Source organism: Ipomoea triloba, chromosome 1 (assembly GCF_003576645.1).
Source record: "Ipomoea triloba cultivar NCNSP0323 chromosome 1, ASM357664v1".
In the NCBI taxonomy this organism is placed as follows: Eukaryota; Viridiplantae; Streptophyta; class Magnoliopsida; order Solanales; family Convolvulaceae; genus Ipomoea; species Ipomoea triloba.
In genome coordinates, this window is record NC_044916.1 from 4,101,494 (window position 1) to 4,122,456 (window position 20,963).

Sequence of the window (20,963 nt, forward strand, 5' to 3'; positions counted from 1 at the left end):
GAGTTCAAGACTACCAACACAAACCCCAATACCTACCTACTATTATTTTATTCAAAGGGAAAGAAAACGGAAGAAGAAGATATGTGGCGGTGGTCGGAGGCGGACGGAGCTGCGACGGTGATCAGGGCGGAAGAAGAGCGAGAGCAAACGTAGAAGGTACCAAAACCGCCAGCTCAAAGCTCCATTAGAGCTCCGGCCGGAGGCCGGCGGTGGAAGCCGCAGTTGAGCAGCAGAGAAAGGCGTTTGTTTTTAGATAGAAAAGGGAGGCAAATTAAAAGAACTTGGATCTGATGTCTTCGAATATGAATTTATAAAATACTACTATCTTAGACAAAATATCTTGTGGTCTGATGTCATCACTATTAGCTTCTATATAAAAAATTTTATGTTTGAATTCCATCTTAATCAATGATTGGCATAATATTATCTCGAATAATTTGTGTTAACTCCAACATTCTTGTGAAATTAACTATTTTACCTAAACAAAGTAGCTACATCACTTGAAAATCCAAAAAATTAGGATAAACATTACATTAATAATTTTTAGAATTAATGACTATGTTGGTCCATCGACTATGCTGTAAATCCTGTAATTATCAAATTGACTATTGACTATTAATTTTGACCAATTAGATCCTTCATGTTGATTTGGTCATCCGTCAAATTGATAGATGACCAATTTGATAATTACGGAAGACTAAATCAATTACGAAATTAATAGTTGAGCATTTAATTGGTTAAAATTGATAGTCGATGACCAATTTGATTATTACAATATAGTCGTTAGAATAAAATTGTTACTCCGTATTATTATTATTATTATTATTATTATTATTATTATTATTATTATTCTTTTTTTATAATTTTTTTTTTTTACATTATTACCTTTTGGTTTCCTGGCTCCTGAAGAAAACTTGAAACCCTCTATTATATTGGCTAAGTCAATGAATATTCATACTTATATACGTAAATTACCAATCACACCCTTCCATCTCCCATCCTCCCACTACAGAAGAAGCAGCAGTGAGTAGTCTCTGCTCGAGCGAGCAAAAATGGCAGACGCATCGGACGAGGCCAAGGACATCGAGAAGCTCTACGTGTATGGCGAGCGCCTCAACGAGGCCAAAGACAAGTCCCAGGTCCGTACGTTTCTCCTAATTCCGCCCGTTCCGTTCCGATTCGCTTCCCCTCATCCCTCGTCTTCCTAGGGTTTCCACTTGATGTGTTCCTGTGTTGTGCTAATTCGGTCCCGATTTCTTGCGTAGCACGTGGAGGACTACGAGAGTATACTCACCGCAGCTAAAAGCAACAGCATCAAAGCCAGGCAATTGGCTGCGCAGCTCATTCCGAGGTTCTTCAAGTACTTCCCTAGTTTGTCTGTCAGCGCGGTAGATGCACACCTCGATTTGTGTGAAGCAGAGGAGCTTGGGGTCAGTCCTTCCTCATCTCTTTCTAGTTATTTGCGCACCTTATTGTGTTTCTGTTTATAAGATGGGATTTTGTTGTCAAGTAGGTCAGTTCCAATTGAAATAAAAAACATTGCTTATAGTGAAATTCATTAGGGGCTAAATTGAAGGTAGGGATTATTGATGTATCATCTTAGTAGAGGAAGAAATACTATGAGTATTGGGCTTGATGTTGTGGTTAAATGGTCACCATTTACCATTAAGTCATGTGGCACAAGGCATCAAACCTCTTTGACAACAAAGATTGTTAAATTCATAGCACTTGTATGTTATGAGAGGCTACTGAATTTCATATTGTAAGAGGAACAATATGGCATGGATTGTGTTACACTTTCTTTTAACATATTATTCAAAATAAATTATGGGTTGCATCTTTCACCATTTTCATGCAGTTCATTTCTTGGTTGTGCTTGTTTTTTCTTTTTCTTTCTTAGTGTTGGTGGTTGGGTGTGGTAGGAGTATGCTAGTTTTGTCAAGTGATACAATTCAGTTAGTTCCTGAACTGCATATGAGGTTGGTGAGCTGTTAATGGCTACATTTTGTCTAGATGTTTTTTGGGTGTTTGTTTTGAATTTATTTTTCCATCTACCACATTCAGATCCGAGTGCAAGCCATTCGTGGTCTTCCTCTTTTCTGCAAGGATACACCGGAGCATCTTTCCAAAATTGTTGACATACTTGCTCAGCTTCTTACTGCTGGTAACAGATTTTTACATATTCCATTCCATTTTGAGATTATTTTGAAAAGTTTTTGGAATTTTATCTCCTAGTATTTTGTGATTCTTGCAGAAGAAAATGTGGAACGCGATGCAGTACATAAAGCCCTTTTATCCTTATTGAGGCAGGATGTGAAAGGTAACTTCATTTATCTTAACAACACATATCTTTGCACTCTAAATATTAAGTTTAAATTTAATTTAAGATCAAGCCTATTCATAAACATTATTTATCATAACCAAATGCCCTATTCTTTTGTTGGCCTCTAACAGTGTGCTTCTCAATAATTTTTCCATATAAATATGTGAAATGATTGTTATAAGATAATATTAAATTGTTCAACATAATTATTTTCTTCCCACTAAGAACTCAATGGTGCTACACCTATGTGGTCGCACTATTATTATTATTTTTTATGTTAGAGGTAAGGCATGAATGGAATAGTCAAATCTAACTGAAGCAATTTCAAGGGTTTATTCCAGATATATTTGAATATTATTTTAACTGTGTGAATCACTTGACTTCCACTTTATTTAAGCACTAAGTTTCATTTCAATATATTTAGATTTAGGATGTCAACAGTTCATTTCATTTAATTGATGAGCCACTAGTGAATGGGCTTAAACTTTGACTGTTAAGGGAACTGATTATCTTGTTGATTCAAAGCCAAACTATCTTGCCTAGAGTCTGTTATATTTTTATCTGAGATTTGTTTTTATCAAATTTGGTGCAGCTTCATTGACAGCTCTCTTTAAACACATTGAGAGTATTGATGAGCAGATGACTGATGAAAATCTCCGTGAGAGGACATTGATATTTATTAGAGACAAGGTAATAACACCTTTGATTTGACTTAAGGTCCATTTATGTATCTCCAACCTGCATGTAAGTGATTTCTCCATGACATTATGCACAGGTTTTTCCTATTAAAACTGAGCTCTTGAAGCCCCCAGAACAAATGGAAAGACATATAACTGATTTGATAAAAAAGGTACACCAACACTTGTACTATTGTCTTCTATCTGCATGGATGGGGTTTTTGTTTAATATTCTAGCTTACAGTTGCTTCTGCTTACTATATTATAGATCTGTTATTTCAAAGAGTTAATATGGACCTATTGTTGTACCAAGTGAAGAATATATGCAGTAGTAACAAGTTTATAATAACACAAATACATTAAATATCACATAAGGGAACTTGCTTCTTTTTTTTTTTTTTTTTTTTTTTTTTCTGTTAGGAATACAATATAACTCAGTTCTCTTACAGAGTCTGCAAGACGTGACAGGAGCGGAATTTAAAATGTTTATGGATTTTCTTAAAAATTTGAGCATTTTTGGAGAGAAAGCACCCCCGGAGCGTGTGCAAGAACTTATTGAGATCATTGAAGGCCAAGCTGATCTGGATGCTCAGTTCAACGTAAGCAATTATCTTCCACTCACAATCCCCTTCTCTCTCCCCCTAACTGTCTTACAAATGCAGGGTGTTGTGTACACTCACAAAGGTGGTCATACATATTGAAGAAGTATACTTTGGACTTCTTATAAGCAGAACATGATCAGTGTAGCCTACATCTGAATTTCTTTGTCTTGTCATTTTCATCGAGCCTTTTGATTAGTGAACCTCTTAATACCCTTAGATATCATACTAATCACAATGCACTTTAGTATCCACCTGATAAGCTCTGTCTTTGTCTACACTTTGGAAACATATTTTACTGTGCCTAGTTTTTTCTAATGGTTGGATTTCAGAGCAGCACATATGTTCTTGATTAAGGTTTTTATACTGGATTGATAATGATAGTATATGGGATTATGGGATCATAAAATTTTAGGTGATTTCAGTCGCCATATGTGCTAATTGCTCTACTTATAGTTTCCATAGTTCCATGGTGCTATGTTGTCAGGTTCAGGTAGTTGGGTGTATAGATTTTGAAGTTGATCTTTTGATCCTATGTAATGAAGCATGATGCGTCACCTAAACCTTGGATTCATTTGCTTATTGTTTACTGGCTTATTATTCCAGAAATTAGTTTGCTGATTCCTAAAAAGATAGATGTGGTAGGATCAGGTTCCAGGTGTTTTTTTCTTCTTTGTTAATTCTATTTTAAATATGGATTCATCTAATAAATTTATGAGGTCTGGAGATTTTATCAAAAAGGTCATAAATGGGAGAAGGCTGCTGCAGAGCAGGTCTAAATGTTAACAAGTTCGATGGAGTTAAAATCAATATGAATTTGTTAGAGAGTGCATATGAACACTTACATTGTTAATATGAATTCTTTTATAAAAAGAGAGAACAAGAGAACAGATTGATATTAATATTTGAATAATTTGGTTTCTCCTTTATATCTTAAGTGTTTGCCATGCTCCTTAAATTTCTACAATCTAAGTTGTGTTTGCCACTATAATATCTCTGTACATGGGGTCTCCTAGCTGCTTTTCTTCTTTTAAGGGTAACCAATTCTAGTTTCTAACATAATGGCATGTGAACTTGATAGTGAAAGGGGGTATTTTAAGGATGAGAAAAAGAAATCTAATTTTCTAGAAGCTCCAAATTGAGGCTTGCTTTTTAGAAAAAAAGCCTCTTTTCTAAGAAGCCAGCAGCGTGGTCTTCTCTGGGGCTTCCATCCTCGCTTTGATTCAAAATTGTGAACTGAATGACATACACTATCTTACTATCTTTTGATGTGTAGGTTGATGATGGAGACCACATTGACAGATTGATATCATGCTTGTATATGGCCATTCCATTTTTTGAGGTTTGAGATTATGCTTAAATCTTTATTAACTGTTATCTTTTCTGTAGACAAATCACAAATGTTTTAACTAATTGAACTTATACACTGCATGCAGAGGGGTGCATCAAATAGCAAGTTTCTCAACTATTTGAACAAGCACATTTTCCCTGTTTTTGATAAGGTAATGTCTTAGAGTTGACTATTTCATTTAGTATTCATATTTCATCATAGGAAGGGATGGCCCTTTAATTTTTGGGTGACTGAAACACATTTATGTAAAGATATTTACTCATGATTCTAGGAAGATGAGTTACATTTGGTATTCTAACATGTTCTGACTTCTGAAGGTTAGTTTCTGAAGTTTGTTCTAACCTTTCTTCTCTGTCAGCTTCCTGAAGATCGAAAAGTGGACTTACTCAAAAACCTTGCAGAAAGTTCACCATACACAGCACCTCAGGATTCAAGACATATCCTACCCTCAGTTGTTCAGCTTCTAAAGGTGATCAATTAGAGCCACCATTTTCATTACATCCCTGATATCTTAGTAGTTGTTTTCCTTGCATTGAAGCATAGATGATTCTCCTTGTATGCCAACTCTTTTATACAAAGTTACCAAATCTCTCAACTCTGTCATGTTCATACATCTACAAATCAAAACCTTCTCTGAGAATATATTATTAAATATTAATTTTGGGAGGATCTTATGCTTTGTTTCAAATTTTCCCTTATGATACTGCTTTCTTTGTGATTGTGTTCTGAGTACTTGACTCAATAACATATTAATGCAGAAATACATGCCTCGAAGAAAAGCCGGAGAAGAGATGAACTTCACATATGTTGAATGTTTGCTTTACACTTTCAACAATTTAGCTCACAAGGTATTTAAAATTTAATGGACACTTAAAATATATGGATTATCTATAAGTGTTGAATACTTATTTAGTCTTTGTGGTTGGATAGGCTCCAAATGCCACTAATAGCTTGTGTGGTTACAAAATAGTCACTGGCCAACCATCAGACAGGCTTGGGGAAGACTTCTCGGAGTGTTACAAAGATTTCACAGAGCGGTACTTCACTTCCCCCCCCCCCCCCCCATTCTTTCTTCTTTTTGGTGTTGTGAATATTGGGAAAATAGTTATGCATCACAAACACTCTTATGAATTCACACAGTTTTGATAAATAAAAGAAATCTTATGGATAGTTTTAATAAAAAAGGAACTGTCACGCTTAAGAAGAGTTGAAGAAATTTCAAAGTCACATATAGAAGATCTATCATATATAGTGAAATTCACTGCCTTATGGGTCTATGGCCTAGTAGCTTGGATCGCCTGGGAATTATGAGAACCTGCTAGTTTTAAGAATGAACAGCTTTAGTGAAGCAAAAAGATAATGTTGGGACGGTTAAGTGAAAGTGAAATATATGCTGATAAGAATTCTTGATATAATTGTAAATTTTTATGTGCAATCCTATCAGAAACAGAATGAGAAAACCATAGTCACATAATCATCTCTGTTGAGAAGCAGTGGAATTTCTATTATTAAGCTTCAGAATTGAGATTACACAAGGCTACAACATATGTAGTCATTCAAATGAGACACAAGAGTAAATGCTAGGGCTGCTCAAGGGTTTACTATTGACATACAAGACTTAGGAAAAGACAAGACAGAATACATTAACAATATCAATAAAGCAATTAATGAAAAGTGAATATTTTACATGACATCGTTGGAACAACTCTAATTGTTTTGGAGGGAGATAATATGATGTCAATTTAGGGTGATAGGCTGATAGCAGAAGTTCAGAATTCAGATAGCTTTGTTATAACCTGTGGCAATCACCCTTTATTATACTGTCTATCTGCACAGGAACTCATTGTCCTTTTCTTGTGCTGATTCAGGTTAAAGTGTGTTGAAGACCTAGCTAGGGCCACCATAAAGAAATTGACTCAGGGAATGGCTGAACACAACAAAGAACTAGCTGCAGCTAAAACTGATGAAGAGAAAGCCAAGATTGTGAGTCTGTTCTCAAAGCTTTTGGTATTTCTTTGTAGTCACTTTATAGTATATGTTGGAGAGTAAAGTATGTTTTTAACTGCAGAAAACTCAAAAACAGAATGCCACAGCTGGGTTACGAACCTGCAATAACATATTGGCTATGACACAGGTGACTGGAAGACATTATTTTTCCTAAATATTATGATCAGAAATTGGTTGTGTGTTTCTAACAGTATTTTTTATGACTTGCAACTCAGCCTCTACATTCAAAATCGCCTTCATTTATTGGGGACAAAAAGGTCAATCTTTCCTGGAGGGAAGTTCCAAAATCCTCAGCACCATCAACTGCTAAGGCGGCTGGGTATGTTAAAGCTCTTCCCATGTTCCTTAATATGGTTTGTGCTTTTGCAAAAAAGTTTATTCAACTTCCTGTGTCTGCTCTCGTAGTTGAATCATTTATCCTAGAAAGCACCACCTGACTGCATGCCAATTGAATTATCACATTTTCTGTGTCATGTGTTCTGAGTCAGACAAGAGGGAAGTGCATTAAGTTTAATATATTTCTGTATGAACACGATTGGGTATTCAGACGCCACAGACCACAGTTTGTCCAGAAATGTGAATTGACTTTGTGATTTGTCAGTGTTTTCGGACTTAGTTTTCTTACAACAATATTTACTCATTTTTATGTATGGAACAATCTAGAAGGGCTGTATACTCATTTTGGAGATATTCAATCTATTTTCTCTGCAGAGCAAAGCGATCTGCTGGTGCTGTCAATGGTTCCAGCAATATGGCTTCAAAGAAGGGCCGTGGAGGTGGCAATCCCCACCAGCTGGTCAATAGGGCTTTTGAAGGTCTGGGATATGGTGGTGGTAGAGGTGGTGGAAGGGGCAGAGGTCGGGGACGGGGTCCACGCGGTAGGGGAAGAGGATATCGCTAGGTATGGTCCCAGCCACATTGTAGCGATTAAAATCTGCACTCAGAAAGCTGATTGAAGGAGTGAAAAATGTCTGTAGATGCATCTCAGGAGGGAGAAGCTGATAACTTACTGAACTGGCATCACTATATTTTCCGAGCCACATACATGCTTTGAATACTTGATACCCAGATTCCCGTCATTTTGCAAAGTTGAAATTTATTTCCTGCAAGGTTAACTGGAGACACTCCATCCAAGAAAAAACACTGGCCATACAATGTGAGGAAAATTATGTCGGAACCTTTTCAAGTAACAGTTGATAATCTTGTAATTCTTTGTTGTATCGATGGTTATGCACCCTTCTCTTGTGTACTTAGAATTTTAGCACTGAACTGATTTCTTGACTGCTGTCTACTGCTATTAGATTTTGTGCTTTCGCGGAGTACTTGATAATATTATGGTAATGCTACTTTGGTTAAAGTAGGTTTCTCATGGGACTAATGAGCACATCGTGTTTGTATCACACTATCACTTTTGCCATTTTCATAGGAAGATGGTGTTTTACTATACATATTCTCATTTTATGCTTTACTATGCAACGAGTATTATTAGTTATTGTAGATTATTCTTAGGGAGATACTTAGACAATTGTTATATTATGGTTCATATTGCATTGTGAACTTGATACAAAAAATTTGTACTGTTTGTTAATACGTTTTGTATTTACAGTTCATCGTTTTTGGTACAGAATGTGTCAACTATATATATAGAATCTAAAAGTTATTTTTGGATCAGGTCTACAATACAACGTAGACCTTGACCCATGGTATAATTTGTTAGTAAAATTGTTATTCCATGGGGTTCATATTGCATTGTGAATCTTGATATAAAATATTCTGTACCTACAGTTAATTGTTTTTATACATATAAACAAATAACTTGATAATGGTTGACACATAAACTTTCAAAGTCTACAATGCAACTGATGGTGTGAATGTAAATAGGGGTATGGATTTACACCATATGTGTTGATTGTGTAAGTAGTGTATGGAGTGTGTATGCTTGAAGGGAAGGAAAGTTATGGTTTCCTTCCTGATGAACTCTCATGAAAGCCATGATTTTCTCCCTGGAAGAGAGTCAAGAACTCAATGAACGAGAGAGAGAGCGTGAGAGTTGAGTGATTAGGGATTCAGGGTCTGAGAGCGAATATGGGATGTCATTACAAGGGAGGTCAGGTCTCTTATATAGATATAGAAATAAGACCTGACCGTTCAGGAATATAATATTCCTCAAAAGACACTTAACCCTTAATAATCTCTAATGCACACTTGACCTTTTAGGGATACAATAATAATACATCAATTATACACATTAGGTTCCTACGTGTAGTCCTTGGGGTATTTACCCATCAGCAACGTAGACCCTGACCCATGACATAATGACATAATTTGCCAATTGATAGTTATATCATGAACTCGATCCACATTGCAAGATGGACCACCTGTCACAATATACATACTGAATGTTTACAATTCAAAATGTGAACATTCAGTATGTAAATTGTGTATTTTGGACTAAGTCCACAGAATAATTTGCTCAATTCTTCTTCAATAACAAATAATACTAGTCAATACCCAATTTAATCCTAAATTATAATAATTTTTTCTTAATTTAGTTTGAAACAATTTTTTGTGCTTAATTAAGTCATCGCCTTTAATGATTTATCCAATTGAATCGATTAAATAAAAAATCACTATAATTCACAACTAAATTTAGTAAAACTACTGATCAATAACTAAATTAGATATCAAAGGGATCTACCGTGAATAAAACAAGGTGGCCGACTGCCTTGCCTCGTATGGTACTATGCAAAGTGAGGAGATAGTAAGTCTCGTTGAATGCCCAGTAGTGAGCGAAAATGCATTTTTTGACGATTTAGCGCACGTTACATGTGCGCGCAGAGTGGTGGAGTCAACCTAAGTTTGGCACCCCAGGAGTTCCCCCTACTTCGATTTAAAAAAATAGAGGTAAAATTACCAAACTATCTTAACAAAATTCAATTGAGTAAATTGTCAAAAGTTTATTTTTTTTTTTTTTTAAAAACGTAAATTGTCAAAAGTTAAAGACCTAATTAAACATAAAAATCATTTAGAACTAAATAAAAAAACCACTATATCTAATACTAAATTAGGTATTAATTGCAAATAATACTCTGGCTCTCTCTCGGACAGCAGACGCTGATACTCTGCTTAGCGGTTAGAGAGAGCACTCACTAAACAAAAATGGCACAATTCTGGAAGCCGGGAACTGAGCGGCCCCGCTTCGTCGACGACGAAGACGGCGGCGTTCTCCTCTACTCCTCTTCTTCTTCCTCCTCCGCGTACCATCCCTCTCTTCCCCTTTATATATGTATATATGCGCCTGAGCTTTTGTTTTCACCCTCACTTAATTACTTAATTTATGCTTTTTTCTTGTAATATTGTCTCCACAGATTTGGATACGGAAATATAGAGAAGCAGAGGCAGAGGCTACCGGTGCACAAGTACAGAACTGCCATTCTCTATCTGGTTGAGACTCATGCCACCACTATCATCGTCGGCGAAACCGGCAGTGGGAAAACAACTCAGATTCCTCAGGTATTTTCTCAGATTTCTCTAACTGTTCGTTTTTTCCCCTACATTGTAAAGTGTATGATCGTTTTTATTTCGTCATTGGACTGTTTGTACATGTGAATGCGTTGAATAGGAATTTCGATTCCAACTTTGGACTTCTGGAGGATTTATTATTATTATTATTATTATTATTATTTATTTATTTTTTTTTTAATTTTTGGAAAATGTTGTTGTTTAGTACTTTATATGAATGCAGTATCTGAAAGAAGCTGGTTGGGCAGAGGGAGGGCGCATGATTGCTTGTACTCAACCGAGGAGATTGGCTGTGCAGGTATTGCTTTTTGCACTTTAGCTATATCAAGTTCCTGTGTTTGGCTCTTCACTTGGCTTTAAATTGTTTTAAGTATATTGACTGTTCTTGAACTAGGAAAGAAACAGGGACTTTATTGACAATTAATACTGGGATGAGTAGGTTTGTGAGTATGTTGGTTTCTAGGGCATTTAAAGGGCTTGTTAACTACATCTTGATTTTTCAAACTCCATTGATTGTTTCAATTTGACACTGATTTGCCTAATTGAATTTATGCCACTGTTTATTTTTAGTGCATAGCCAATTAGTCTGTCAATTGCAATGTTTAATTAGCTGCCCATGAGTAAACTTTCTAATGTCTGTCAGTTAAACTGAAAAACTTTATTGCATCGTTAATCGCGACTTTTGCAGCCATATTTCTTGCCCTTATTTTATTGTGAATATAGATAAATGTTAGTTACATACTTACATGACACTTAAAATATCGATTAGAAGGTTCTGAGTTTTCTTTCTGCAGGCAGTTGCATCTAGGGTTGCTGAAGAGATGGGAGTAAAACTTGGTGAAGAAGTAGGATATACAATTCGATTTGAAGACATTACGAATATGGTGCGAATCTTCAGTATATTTTAAGATTCTGAATTCTGAATTCTTTGAAAATAACACCTTACAAGTCATAGATCCATCAGAGGAAACGTTGTTAGATCTTTAGCTGTCTGTTTTGTACACTGTTACTCACTAGATCTCTGTAGCATCATATGCTGGAGAAGAACAAACTTTGTATGTGTTCTTGTGTGACTAAGTCTGACCTTCATTAATGATGGGAATTTCCTATTCTGGCTTCACAGGACTTAACTAGAATCAAATTCCTAACTGACGGAGTATTGCTGAGGGAAATGATGGATGATCCTCTACTGAGCAAGTATAGGTACTCAGTTTGGGTATTTAAGCCTACTGCCCTACTCCCTACTTATTGAGGGGTTGTTAATATTTTTTGTTTTTGAAAAACTTGTACCTTGGTTAGTCCATTCACTCTTTTATCTATTTAGTATAATACACACTTTATTCATCTACTATTTTCAGTTCATGAACATGACTGTTACTTGTTTGACCAGTGTGATAATGATAGATGAAGCACATGAAAGGTCTATTTCTACTGACATCTTATTGGGACTTCTGAAAAAGGTATGTTTTCTACAAAATAAGGAATGAGCCCTCTCATGGGCCATTGCCTAAATGCATAATTTAGTTTTTTCTTACTCGAACTCATTTTGTATATCAATCTAAGCTCACTATGTGATTATGTGAATTCAGATTCAACGGCGCCGGCCTGAGCTGCGTCTAATCATTGCTTCAGCCACAATAGAAGCAAAATCGATGGCAGATTTTTTTATTACCAGGTTTCTCCTCTAGTGTTCTACTAACATTGTTGTATCTAATTTTAACCCATATTTAACAAATCAAAGATGTTGTAGTTCTAATTTCTAAATCCAGAAGACAATAGTTGAATAGTATGAAATATCTGATTGGTAGAACTGGTCATCAGAAATTCAGAACTTATGTATTTCTGTTCTTCAGTTAAAATTTTATTTAAGGAGAGATAGCTTCATTGTAAGATTCTAGTAAGAGAACTTGTGGGGGTGGGGGGACAAAAGTGTTGTTCTCAAGACTACTCTGGAGGCTATCATCCAATAGAAAATATGAAGCTTTTGATAGCTAAATGGTAGTTTCTGTCGCATGTATGACTATATCACAATTAGTGCCTGGTAGTGGTAAATTGGTAATTGTTTACTTCTAGAGTTAAAATTTTGTACACATTTTTCCAGAGTAATTCCATTCTTTATAGATCTGAGGAAAAAATCTTTGCTGTAAGAATTGGAGTTGATATCATAGAAGATACTGATCCAGAGTTTTCACTCAGCCCACATTAAAGATTTGTAAAACATTTTCTATGATCTTTTGTCTTGTTGGACCCAAAAATAAAATAATTGTTGGTGCATTTATTCTATTGTGTGTGCAAAGTATTCATTTGCTTGTTATGTAAATGCAATATTTCCTTCATGTTGTCCAACTTTATCTAGGACTATGAACTGAATTCATTCTGCCTTTTATCTTCTGTTTGTGCCAATCACATTACTTATCAAACATTTATACTTAAAAAAATAAATAGAAGGCGTCGCCTATCAGAGCAGGAGGAGAATGGACCTAGTAGAGAACCTGCCATTCTCTCAGTAGAGGTATATGCTCTACGCCTTGTGTTTCTTTGTGAAATTTGGTTGGCTTACATAAGGCTTTATGACTGAGTTTTAATGAAATTATGAATTTTATGTTTTTTTTTTTTTATATATATACTTCAGGGCAGAGGATTTAATGTGGAGGTTTTTTATGCTGACAACCCCGTTTCTGATTATGTCCAATCTGCTGTTTCTACAGTGTTGTCAATCCATGATCATGTAAGCTGGAGCATGTGTATAGGATTGTTGAACTGTTAAATGCCTCCTGTTTTTAGAGTTATTCTTGTGTCAGCCTTGTTGTCATATGCAAGAACCTGGTCATTTTCTATGTTGGTTAAACACTTTTGCCTTTTGATGTCCTTAAAAAAAAAGAAAAAAGTAAGAAAAAGAAAAATCATAGTCTTTCCCTTGAGAAACCGTGAAACATTGCCCCAAGATAGAATTAGATAGAACATGGCATACAATATGCCTGTGCTGCACTTTGCCTAGAAGTTATGTACTCATATGGGGGACATGGATGTTAAAGCCAGTTATAATTAATTTTTTTTTTTTTTCAAAAAAAAAATTAATTGTCCAGAAAACAAAAAGGAAAAGGAAATTTCGAGACATCCTCAGAGAATTAATTAATTAATTATTTTTTTCATATTTCATATCATCTAGTTTTCAGGATAAGAGGGCTTGACTGGGATTATGATAAAGATGAAGTTTCATTGTCTTTTCTTTGTTTCCTTATTTTTCATTTCTTTATTATAATACTACTTTAGGAGCCAATGGGAGATATCTTGGTGTTCCTCACTGGACAAGATGATATTGACACTGCAGTTCAGATGCTTACAGATGAAGCTCATAGTAAACAAAAGAAAGGTAGTTGCTGTAGTAGTTATAATTATGGGAAGTAATCTTATCGAATATAAGACTGTCTATGTTCTAAAAGATTTTACTTATATTTATTGAATTAAATTAACTTTCTAAAGATGTTCATGGCTTAAAATTATAGTGCTTTCTTCTTGTGCTAAGTTTAATGCAATTGTTTCATAGTCCCCAATTTCAACTTTTGAAGACTAAATTTGCATGATCTTCTTTTCAATGTTTTCACATTTTGTTGCTGGTCATGGTTGGTTTGTAGAAATGTCCACTTCAAATTTCGTCCTGCTCGTAGTTGTATTTCAAGGATTGCATAGCCGTTTCAAACAAATGTTACCTCTCCACTCTTATGAAGTATAGTGAATAATTTTCATTACATTTACATAATGGAAACATTTAAGCTTGCAAATGACTTTTGGGAGTTACATTAATAACATTAAGGATGGTCTCGTGCTACACCCTCTCCCAAATTAGTTTCCTTCATATTTTCATTAAAACAACACTGTTCATCACAAAGGGCAGTCAGTCTGCAAATTAGTCAAAACGATTGATACAAATTGCGCTTCCAAGAAGTCAAGAATAGTCCTCCTATGCTCCAAAAGGTTTTTTTTTTTTTTTTTTTTTTTTTTTTTTTTTCCCTTTCCCCCTTATATGTGATTTTTTCTTTTAATAGTTGTCCATTGTGCTACAAATTGTTAATGGAGTTTTGAGGAAGTAATCATGTTGAACTCTTATGTTTCAATCTTTAATTAAACTTTTCCCAACTATATTGGGAATAGAGCCCAGTTGAGTATAGTTGAAGTGTTGAACTGTTTACTGAAGTTTTGGTGTTAGTGAATGGATATTTTATTTCTCATAAAGAACATAGAAAAGGGGTGCACCTATACATTTTAGTTGTATATTGTTGCAAAACAGGGTGCAAACTATATGCTTTTAGTTGCAATTATTTCACATCGCTAGATGAAAACATTTCAGGATCTCAGCTGTCCTGTTTATTTCCTTCTTTCATTATAATTTTCTGTATATACATTCATAGCTTTTACATATATGTGTGGATGGTATACACAGACATTTATTATGCCATGTCTAGTTTGGTGTCATAAGAATGATCAAGGGAAATGTTATTTATTCCGCCATATTTCCTCTAGTGATCTCTGACAGCTTGGCCTGCTTTACCATGACTCATTGACAGGATTGATTTTTGTACCACTCTATTCAGGACTCCCACGAGCGGATCAGGTCAGCAATTTATAGCACTGCGTTAATGTTTGATATTCTTGCATTTCGTGAGTCGTGACCAACCCGCCTTTTGCATTCGATATTTCTCTTTTATTTTATTTTTTGTTACGTTTTCTGAGCAGGATATTGTGTTTACTCCAACTCCCAGAGGAAAGAGGAAAGTGATAATATCAACAAATATTGCTGAAACATCATTAACTTTAGAGGTAGTGAGTCTTTGATTTTGGGATAAATGGGAAAGGTAGATGAAATTTATTGATCAATAGTTCTGTAACTGTCTTTCCTCCAGGGTATTGTCTATGTGGTTGATAGTGGATTCTCAAAACAACGGTTCTACAATCCGGTATAACACTCCACCCTTTTAAATTTATTTATTTATTTTTATTTTCACTTTCCTTTCTTTCTTTGTGCAACCAACCCAGCTTTTGGTATCAGAGGCTTGTATTGCAATTATTATGATGTGTATATGCTGTTTTGAGTACTCACAAATTGACAAGTCATGCCAAACAAGGTTGCTAAGTTTCTTACTACAAGTACTAAATATTGTAGTTAACAAGTGCTGTGAATTCTGGATGTATTTCAATCTTCAAAAAACATGTTCTGCCTGTAACAGAAGCATTTACTCCTAGCTGATTTTCAAATGGGTCATCAACTTGCTATGACAAGCTTAGTGAACATAAACTGGAAGGTGTTTTAAGCTTATAAGATTATGAAGAACAGCATTCTCTATCTTAGATTTGTTGCTGCCTTAAGAGGGACTCAAGGGCTCAACAGTAACATTAAGTTTTGCTGGCAGGTTTATTGCTATTTTGTTTTGTTTTGTTTTGTTTTGTTTTGTTTGTTTGTTTGTTTGTTTGTTTTTTGTTTTTTAATATTTTTTTTGTTTTGTTTTTGTTTGTTTGTTTGTTTGTTTGTTTTTGTTTTGTTTTTTGTTTTTTATTTTGTTTGTTTCTGTTTCTTGTGAGAAATGCACAAAGTATGTGATTTTCAGATATTGCAAATGGTTTTACATTCTGATATTTGTTCTACATTACTTAAGATTTCAGACATTGAGAATTTAATAGTGGCCCCCATATCCAAGGCTTCAGCTCGACAAAGGGCTGGTAGAGCTGGAAGAGTTCGACCTGGAAAATGTTTCAGGTATTGACAATTTCACATCAGATGCAACTTGCCACCCCCATCCCCTGAGATAGCCACATGAATATAAAAGTAGTTGTAGGTGTTAGATGACACTCTATTTTTTAATATTAGTGTTATTTTTGCTTGTATCAGTTGTATGCAATCAAATTTGTTTACTAGGTACTACATATACTGGGAAAGTTTGTGTATGGTCAACAGTAGTTGTTACTTTAATTTTGAGTTGTAGATGCCCTTTATTTTACTCAGTTTTGCATGCTACTGTCTTTCTGGGTGACATCCGCACTTAAATTTCAATGTAAAATTTATTTGTTGGCTCTTGTTCTTCTCCATATCCAGGCTCTATACTGAAGAATATTTCTTAAATGAGATGTCTCCCCAGGGAATTCCTGAGATACAGAGATCAAACCTTGTTTCATGTGTTATTCAGGTACGCATTTAAACCAATTGATACTGGAGTCATACCTCTTTCATGATAATACACTTCTATTTTGAGTTCTGAGGTTTTAGAATGGTATTAACCTGCTCTGCAGGGGTTCCTTAGAACAACAGGGTCTCTGTTCAAGATTAGGAACTAAACAAAAATTTTGTCAACATCATCTAAGGGCTTCTCTTTATATCATGAAAATAAATGACTTTGAATGACATTCTTATTTTTATGCATGTGATGATAGGTGTGTCAAATCCCTCATAATAAGATTCTCTTGTTTGATTGTGTGTTAAGCATAGCTATTTTGTCTTGGACATTTGTTTTAGGCAGTTAAAGTTTCTGCAGCTTATTTGGCCAAATATCTCTTGCAAATTCAAAATCTTATTCTGCTAGTTTGTGAAGGCAATGTATTAAACAGTTTTTCTGTGTTACTGTCCTTTTCCATTTCACAGTTGAAGGCCTTGGGCATTGACAATATATTAGGGTTTGATTGGCCTGCATCTCCATCACCTGAAGCAATGATTAGAGCACTTGAAATATTGTACTCTCTTGGAGTACTTGATGATGATGCTAAACTCACTTCACCTGCTGGATTTCAAGTTGCTGAGATTCCATTAGTATGTTGAAAGATTATGGTTTAGTCTGATATTTCTATATGATTGATTTCCTTAGTCTGGGATAGATTTACACTGCATTTCCAGTATCCTATCTTCCTATTTAATTATTAGCCTAAAAAGTTGTCAATCGTCTCAATGTCATAATTTTTATAGGACCCAATGATCTCGAAGATGATCTTGGCTTCAAGTGAATCTGGATGTTCTGAGGAAATTATTACCATTGCTGCAGTTCTCTCAATACAGGTTAAACTATTTCCATTTTAATTGAAATAAAATGAAAATATTGTCATGCATTCAACATTCTGTATGCGTTTTTACTTTGTACTCTAACTCTGTATTTCTTGATGTCTTTTTTAACTTGATGTAATTTTTTTTCTTCTTGTTTTGCAGTCCATCTGGATTTCCCTGAGGGGAGTACAAAAGGAAATGGATGAAGCGAAGTTGAGATTTGCTGCAGCTGAGGTTCTATTCTTTTGAGTTTTGATCTACTCATGTAAATGTTAACTCTGCAAAAATTAATAAAACCTCAAATGAGTGAAATGACATTAATTTGATTGATGCTTTTATACTAAGAATTAAAATATAAATAAGTTTGCATCTTATTTATGACACACAATTACTCTGATATTTGTGATTCCAAATCCAATTTCCTTTCTATTCATATGCCAAAGAATACATACATGTAAAGTTGAAGTCTCTAATGGGTATATCAAGAGTTTTCCACTTTGATTGTACGTAGTAAAATCTTCAGTATTGTTTCTTTGCCTCATGCCCTAATGTATATACAATTGATGCCATTCAGGGTGATCATGTCACTTTCTTAAATGTGTACAAAGGATTCATTCAGTCAAATAAATCTTCAAAGTGGTGTCAGAAGAATTTTATTAACTATCATGCCATGGTAAGTACCTAGTTCTGCAGTTGCGCATCATTTTTCAGTTATCTTTGGTTATTCTGAAGCTGCTGTTTTCATGAAATTTTTTTCCACTTTTCTAGTCTCTATGTATACTATATCATTTCCTATTGGCACTTAATCATATAGGTTTGCTTTTCCTTTTTTCACCATTTTCTTAAAATGTGCTATATTTTATGCAGAAAAAGGTTATGGAAGTTAGGGAACAACTAAGAAGGATTGTGCTGCGCTTGGGCTTAAGTCTGAAATCTTGTGAAGGGGACATGCAGGTAATTTATGTGGCTTGTTCCTCTCAATTGTCTTCCATTGGTAGCATTCTGCCGATTAATCATTCTGAATTTGAAACATTGTTTTGCCTTTTCCTTTTGAAACTAATTGCTGCATCAGTTTTTATTTTATTTTATTTATTTATTTATTTGTTGTTTGTTCTAGTCAATTAATGGAAGTGAAAGTTGCATCTAAGAAAATGTTGTAAAGAAAATCTGAAATAGCAAATATGGCTTTCATCTTAATTATGCACAATTTGACAGTGCTTGCCACCGTTTTGAGACTCGAGAAGAGAGCTTTTTCTCTGGTGGGGGTTTTTAGTTATGCTTTCTAATATCCAAGTGTAACCTATTTCCTATATAATAAATAGCCATGTCTAGCACTATTCATTTTTTATCAATACAAGACGACTTCATAATGCGACTATCTTAAATTATTTTGCAGGTAGTAAGGAAAGCAATTACAATGGGATTTTTTGCTAATGCCTGTCGTTTAGAAGTGAGTATTCTCTGTCTGTCTGGGTTACCTTCTCAGTTGTCCCCCTTCCCCTACGATTCTTTTATCTCTATGTGAAATGATACATGGTAATCTTTCTTCAGGCATTCAGCCACAATGGCATGTACAAGACTGTCAGAGGTTCTCAAGAAGTTTATATTCATCCTTCATCTGTTTTATTCAGGTAAGTAAATATATGTCTGTCTTATTGCTCCTGCTGGGGTGGGGGGTGGGGGGGTGGGGGGTTTGGAATTAAAGCTTTGTGTTTTACTTGCTAACATGGAAATGTTGGAAGTAATTAAGGATGGGCTGATATTCTGTAGAGAAACAGTAGTTGAGTGATACACATAATAAACTACTTTGTATCTTTAGCTATTTCAAATGTATTTGATGCATTAGTCTTCAAAACACTAGTCTGCTCAAAACATTGTTGACTCTTCTACCTTTTCCTTGCTTCAATACTTCCTTGTTATCTGTCATAGGAATTTTCATCTAATGAAATGCTCTGTATATGCCATCTCTTTAATCTATTTGTTCGTTCTATAATTGGAACATCTCTAAACTACGTCTCATGGCCGGCCCTTTTACCTGGGCAGACCATTTTGAGACGCTAGTGATATTAGCCTTTTACCACTAGGACTAAGAGAGGGCAGATGGGGGCTTGACCTCCTGAGAGAGGACAATGAATTGAAACATTTAAGAAAAAAAAATTGGTGGTTATATTTTCATTATAGTAACTGTGAAATGGGGTTATATTTTCATTGTAATGACTGTGAAACATGTCTCATTGGAATTTGCAGGGTAAACCCGAAGTGGGTGATATACCAATCTCTTGTTTCAACTGATCGTCAGTACATGCGCAATGTTATTTCCATAGAACCTTCTTGGTTGCGAGAGGCAGCTCCGCACTTCTACCAACCTCAACACCCCAATTCTATCCCTCATTGATTCGTCTCCTCTTTCTTACCCCCAGAAAGTTAGCCTGATATTGTATATGCATTAGCTGAGGTAATTTTTTATGCATTACTTAGAATTGCAATATATAGTCTCAACTGCACATTTCACTTCATTTTTAGACCTTATTAGTACCTTAAATTGTCGTTCTGAATTTCTAATGTTACAGCATTCACTTCTCCCTTTGGTCTGTTGTCAGACACTCTTTCCACTTGTCTGGCTACAGTTCATGGATGGTCATTGGAATGTCTCTGCCTGAGCCTTGGAAGTGGAAATAATTTTCACTTTGAGTGATGAGGGTAACCCGCAGCCACTATTTTGAAGATGTGTACTGAGTAAACTCGCATTGTAACCTTAGCTGACAAAAGATCACAAGGAGGTAAATCAGCTTAAGTTGTCTATAGCTGATCGAAACAAACCAAGGTCAATAGGTCACTCTTGTAGTCTTGTTGAGAGCCAAACTTGTAACATTGTGGTTATTAAGTCAACAACCTAATCAACTTGGCTCCTATAATTTTCACCTTTTACTTCTTGGTATAAGTTTTGGGTCCATTTTGTAGGTTTCTTTTTTGGTACAAAATCGTGTATTTATATATTATTGATAATCTTTTACGATATCTTACAATAGCATATATGTATTTGATAAAGTTATATTTCTTGCTTTGCTTAAAGTACACATGAGGATACACTTCTACGAAGCATAAAATACGTTTTTCGCATTATTGGCTACCTTTTTTGTCTTAAAAGGTAATATTTGTGTGAGTCCGACCCGTGAGACGGATTGGATCTTTGACATCATTAATCAAAGATATGACCCGTAAGACAGTCGCACACAAGTTTTTGCCTTGTAGCTTTTGGGTAGCACAAATTACGGTTTTTGTATTATTAGAAACTTCTATGATGTCTTGTATGGAGTAATATTGTTCCTTGTATTTTATTGAATAATTGTATTTTAATTATTTTCATAATAATTTGAAGACCCTAAACAGCTTGATAATGCAGTCTTATTGAATAGTGCCAAAGCATGATTAACGTTGAAGCATTGATAATATGCTAATC

The 20,963-nt window shown here is 35.0% G+C and overlaps 2 protein-coding genes across 4 annotated transcripts; both read left to right on the forward strand.

Moving 5' to 3' along the window:
* The first annotated feature begins 969 nt into the window (after nucleotides 1-969).
* On the forward strand, nucleotides 970-8,425 carry LOC116030341 (apoptosis inhibitor 5-like protein API5). The gene is made up of 16 exons (XM_031272570.1): nucleotides 970-1,139; nucleotides 1,266-1,430; nucleotides 2,065-2,164; nucleotides 2,255-2,320; nucleotides 2,916-3,013; nucleotides 3,099-3,173; nucleotides 3,450-3,599; nucleotides 4,876-4,941; nucleotides 5,036-5,101; nucleotides 5,309-5,419; nucleotides 5,709-5,798; nucleotides 5,881-5,987; nucleotides 6,819-6,933; nucleotides 7,019-7,084; nucleotides 7,173-7,276; nucleotides 7,669-8,425. The coding sequence occupies exons 1-16, from the start codon at nucleotides 1,053-1,055 to the stop codon at nucleotides 7,856-7,858; spliced, it is 1,656 nt and encodes a 551-aa protein (XP_031128430.1). The 5' UTR covers nucleotides 970-1,052; the 3' UTR covers nucleotides 7,859-8,425.
* A 1,637-nt stretch (nucleotides 8,426-10,062) lies between these two features.
* LOC116001199 (probable pre-mRNA-splicing factor ATP-dependent RNA helicase DEAH9) lies at nucleotides 10,063-20,560 on the forward strand. Of its 3 annotated transcripts, none has more exons than XM_031241089.1 (24): nucleotides 10,063-10,214; nucleotides 10,326-10,470; nucleotides 10,703-10,777; nucleotides 11,274-11,363; nucleotides 11,603-11,682; nucleotides 11,870-11,939; nucleotides 12,069-12,154; nucleotides 12,925-12,991; nucleotides 13,112-13,207; nucleotides 13,753-13,852; nucleotides 15,045-15,091; nucleotides 15,214-15,297; nucleotides 15,381-15,434; nucleotides 16,131-16,231; nucleotides 16,568-16,658; nucleotides 17,111-17,275; nucleotides 17,429-17,518; nucleotides 17,666-17,737; nucleotides 18,078-18,176; nucleotides 18,371-18,457; nucleotides 18,900-18,953; nucleotides 19,055-19,134; nucleotides 19,751-19,958; nucleotides 20,074-20,560. In XM_031241089.1, exons 1-23 carry the CDS (start codon nucleotides 10,117-10,119, stop codon nucleotides 19,896-19,898), a joined length of 2,079 nt encoding a protein of 692 aa, XP_031096949.1. In that variant the 5' UTR covers nucleotides 10,063-10,116; the 3' UTR covers nucleotides 19,899-19,958; nucleotides 20,074-20,560. The 3 variants fall into 3 exon arrangements, with proteins under 3 accessions (XP_031096949.1, XP_031096953.1, XP_031096959.1); XM_031241093.1 differs by having other exon boundaries at nucleotides 10,117-10,214; nucleotides 20,104-20,560; XM_031241099.1 differs by lacking the exon at nucleotides 10,063-10,214 and having other exon boundaries at nucleotides 10,335-10,470; nucleotides 10,685-10,777.
* The last annotated feature ends 403 nt before the right edge of the window (nucleotides 20,561-20,963 follow it).

Bases quoted from the DNA above. Each gene is read 5' to 3' on its own strand.
- LOC116001199 (XM_031241089.1), top strand. From the start codon at position 10,117: ATGGCACAATTCTGGAAGCCGGGAACTGAGCGGCCCCGCTTCGTCGAC. The intron at 10,215-10,325 runs GTACCATCCCTC...TTGTCTCCACAG, and splicing joins TCTTCTTCTTCCTCCTCCGC to ATTTGGATACGGAAATATAG. The intron at 17,519-17,665 runs GTTAAACTATTT...CTTGTTTTGCAG, and splicing joins CTGCAGTTCTCTCAATACAG to TCCATCTGGATTTCCCTGAG.
- LOC116030341 (XM_031272570.1), top strand. From the start codon at position 1,053: ATGGCAGACGCATCGGACGAGGCCAAGGACATCGAGAAGCTCTACGTG. The intron at 2,321-2,915 runs GTAACTTCATTT...AATTTGGTGCAG, and splicing joins ATTGAGGCAGGATGTGAAAG to CTTCATTGACAGCTCTCTTT. The intron at 5,988-6,818 runs GTACTTCACTTC...GTGCTGATTCAG, and splicing joins TACAAAGATTTCACAGAGCG to GTTAAAGTGTGTTGAAGACC.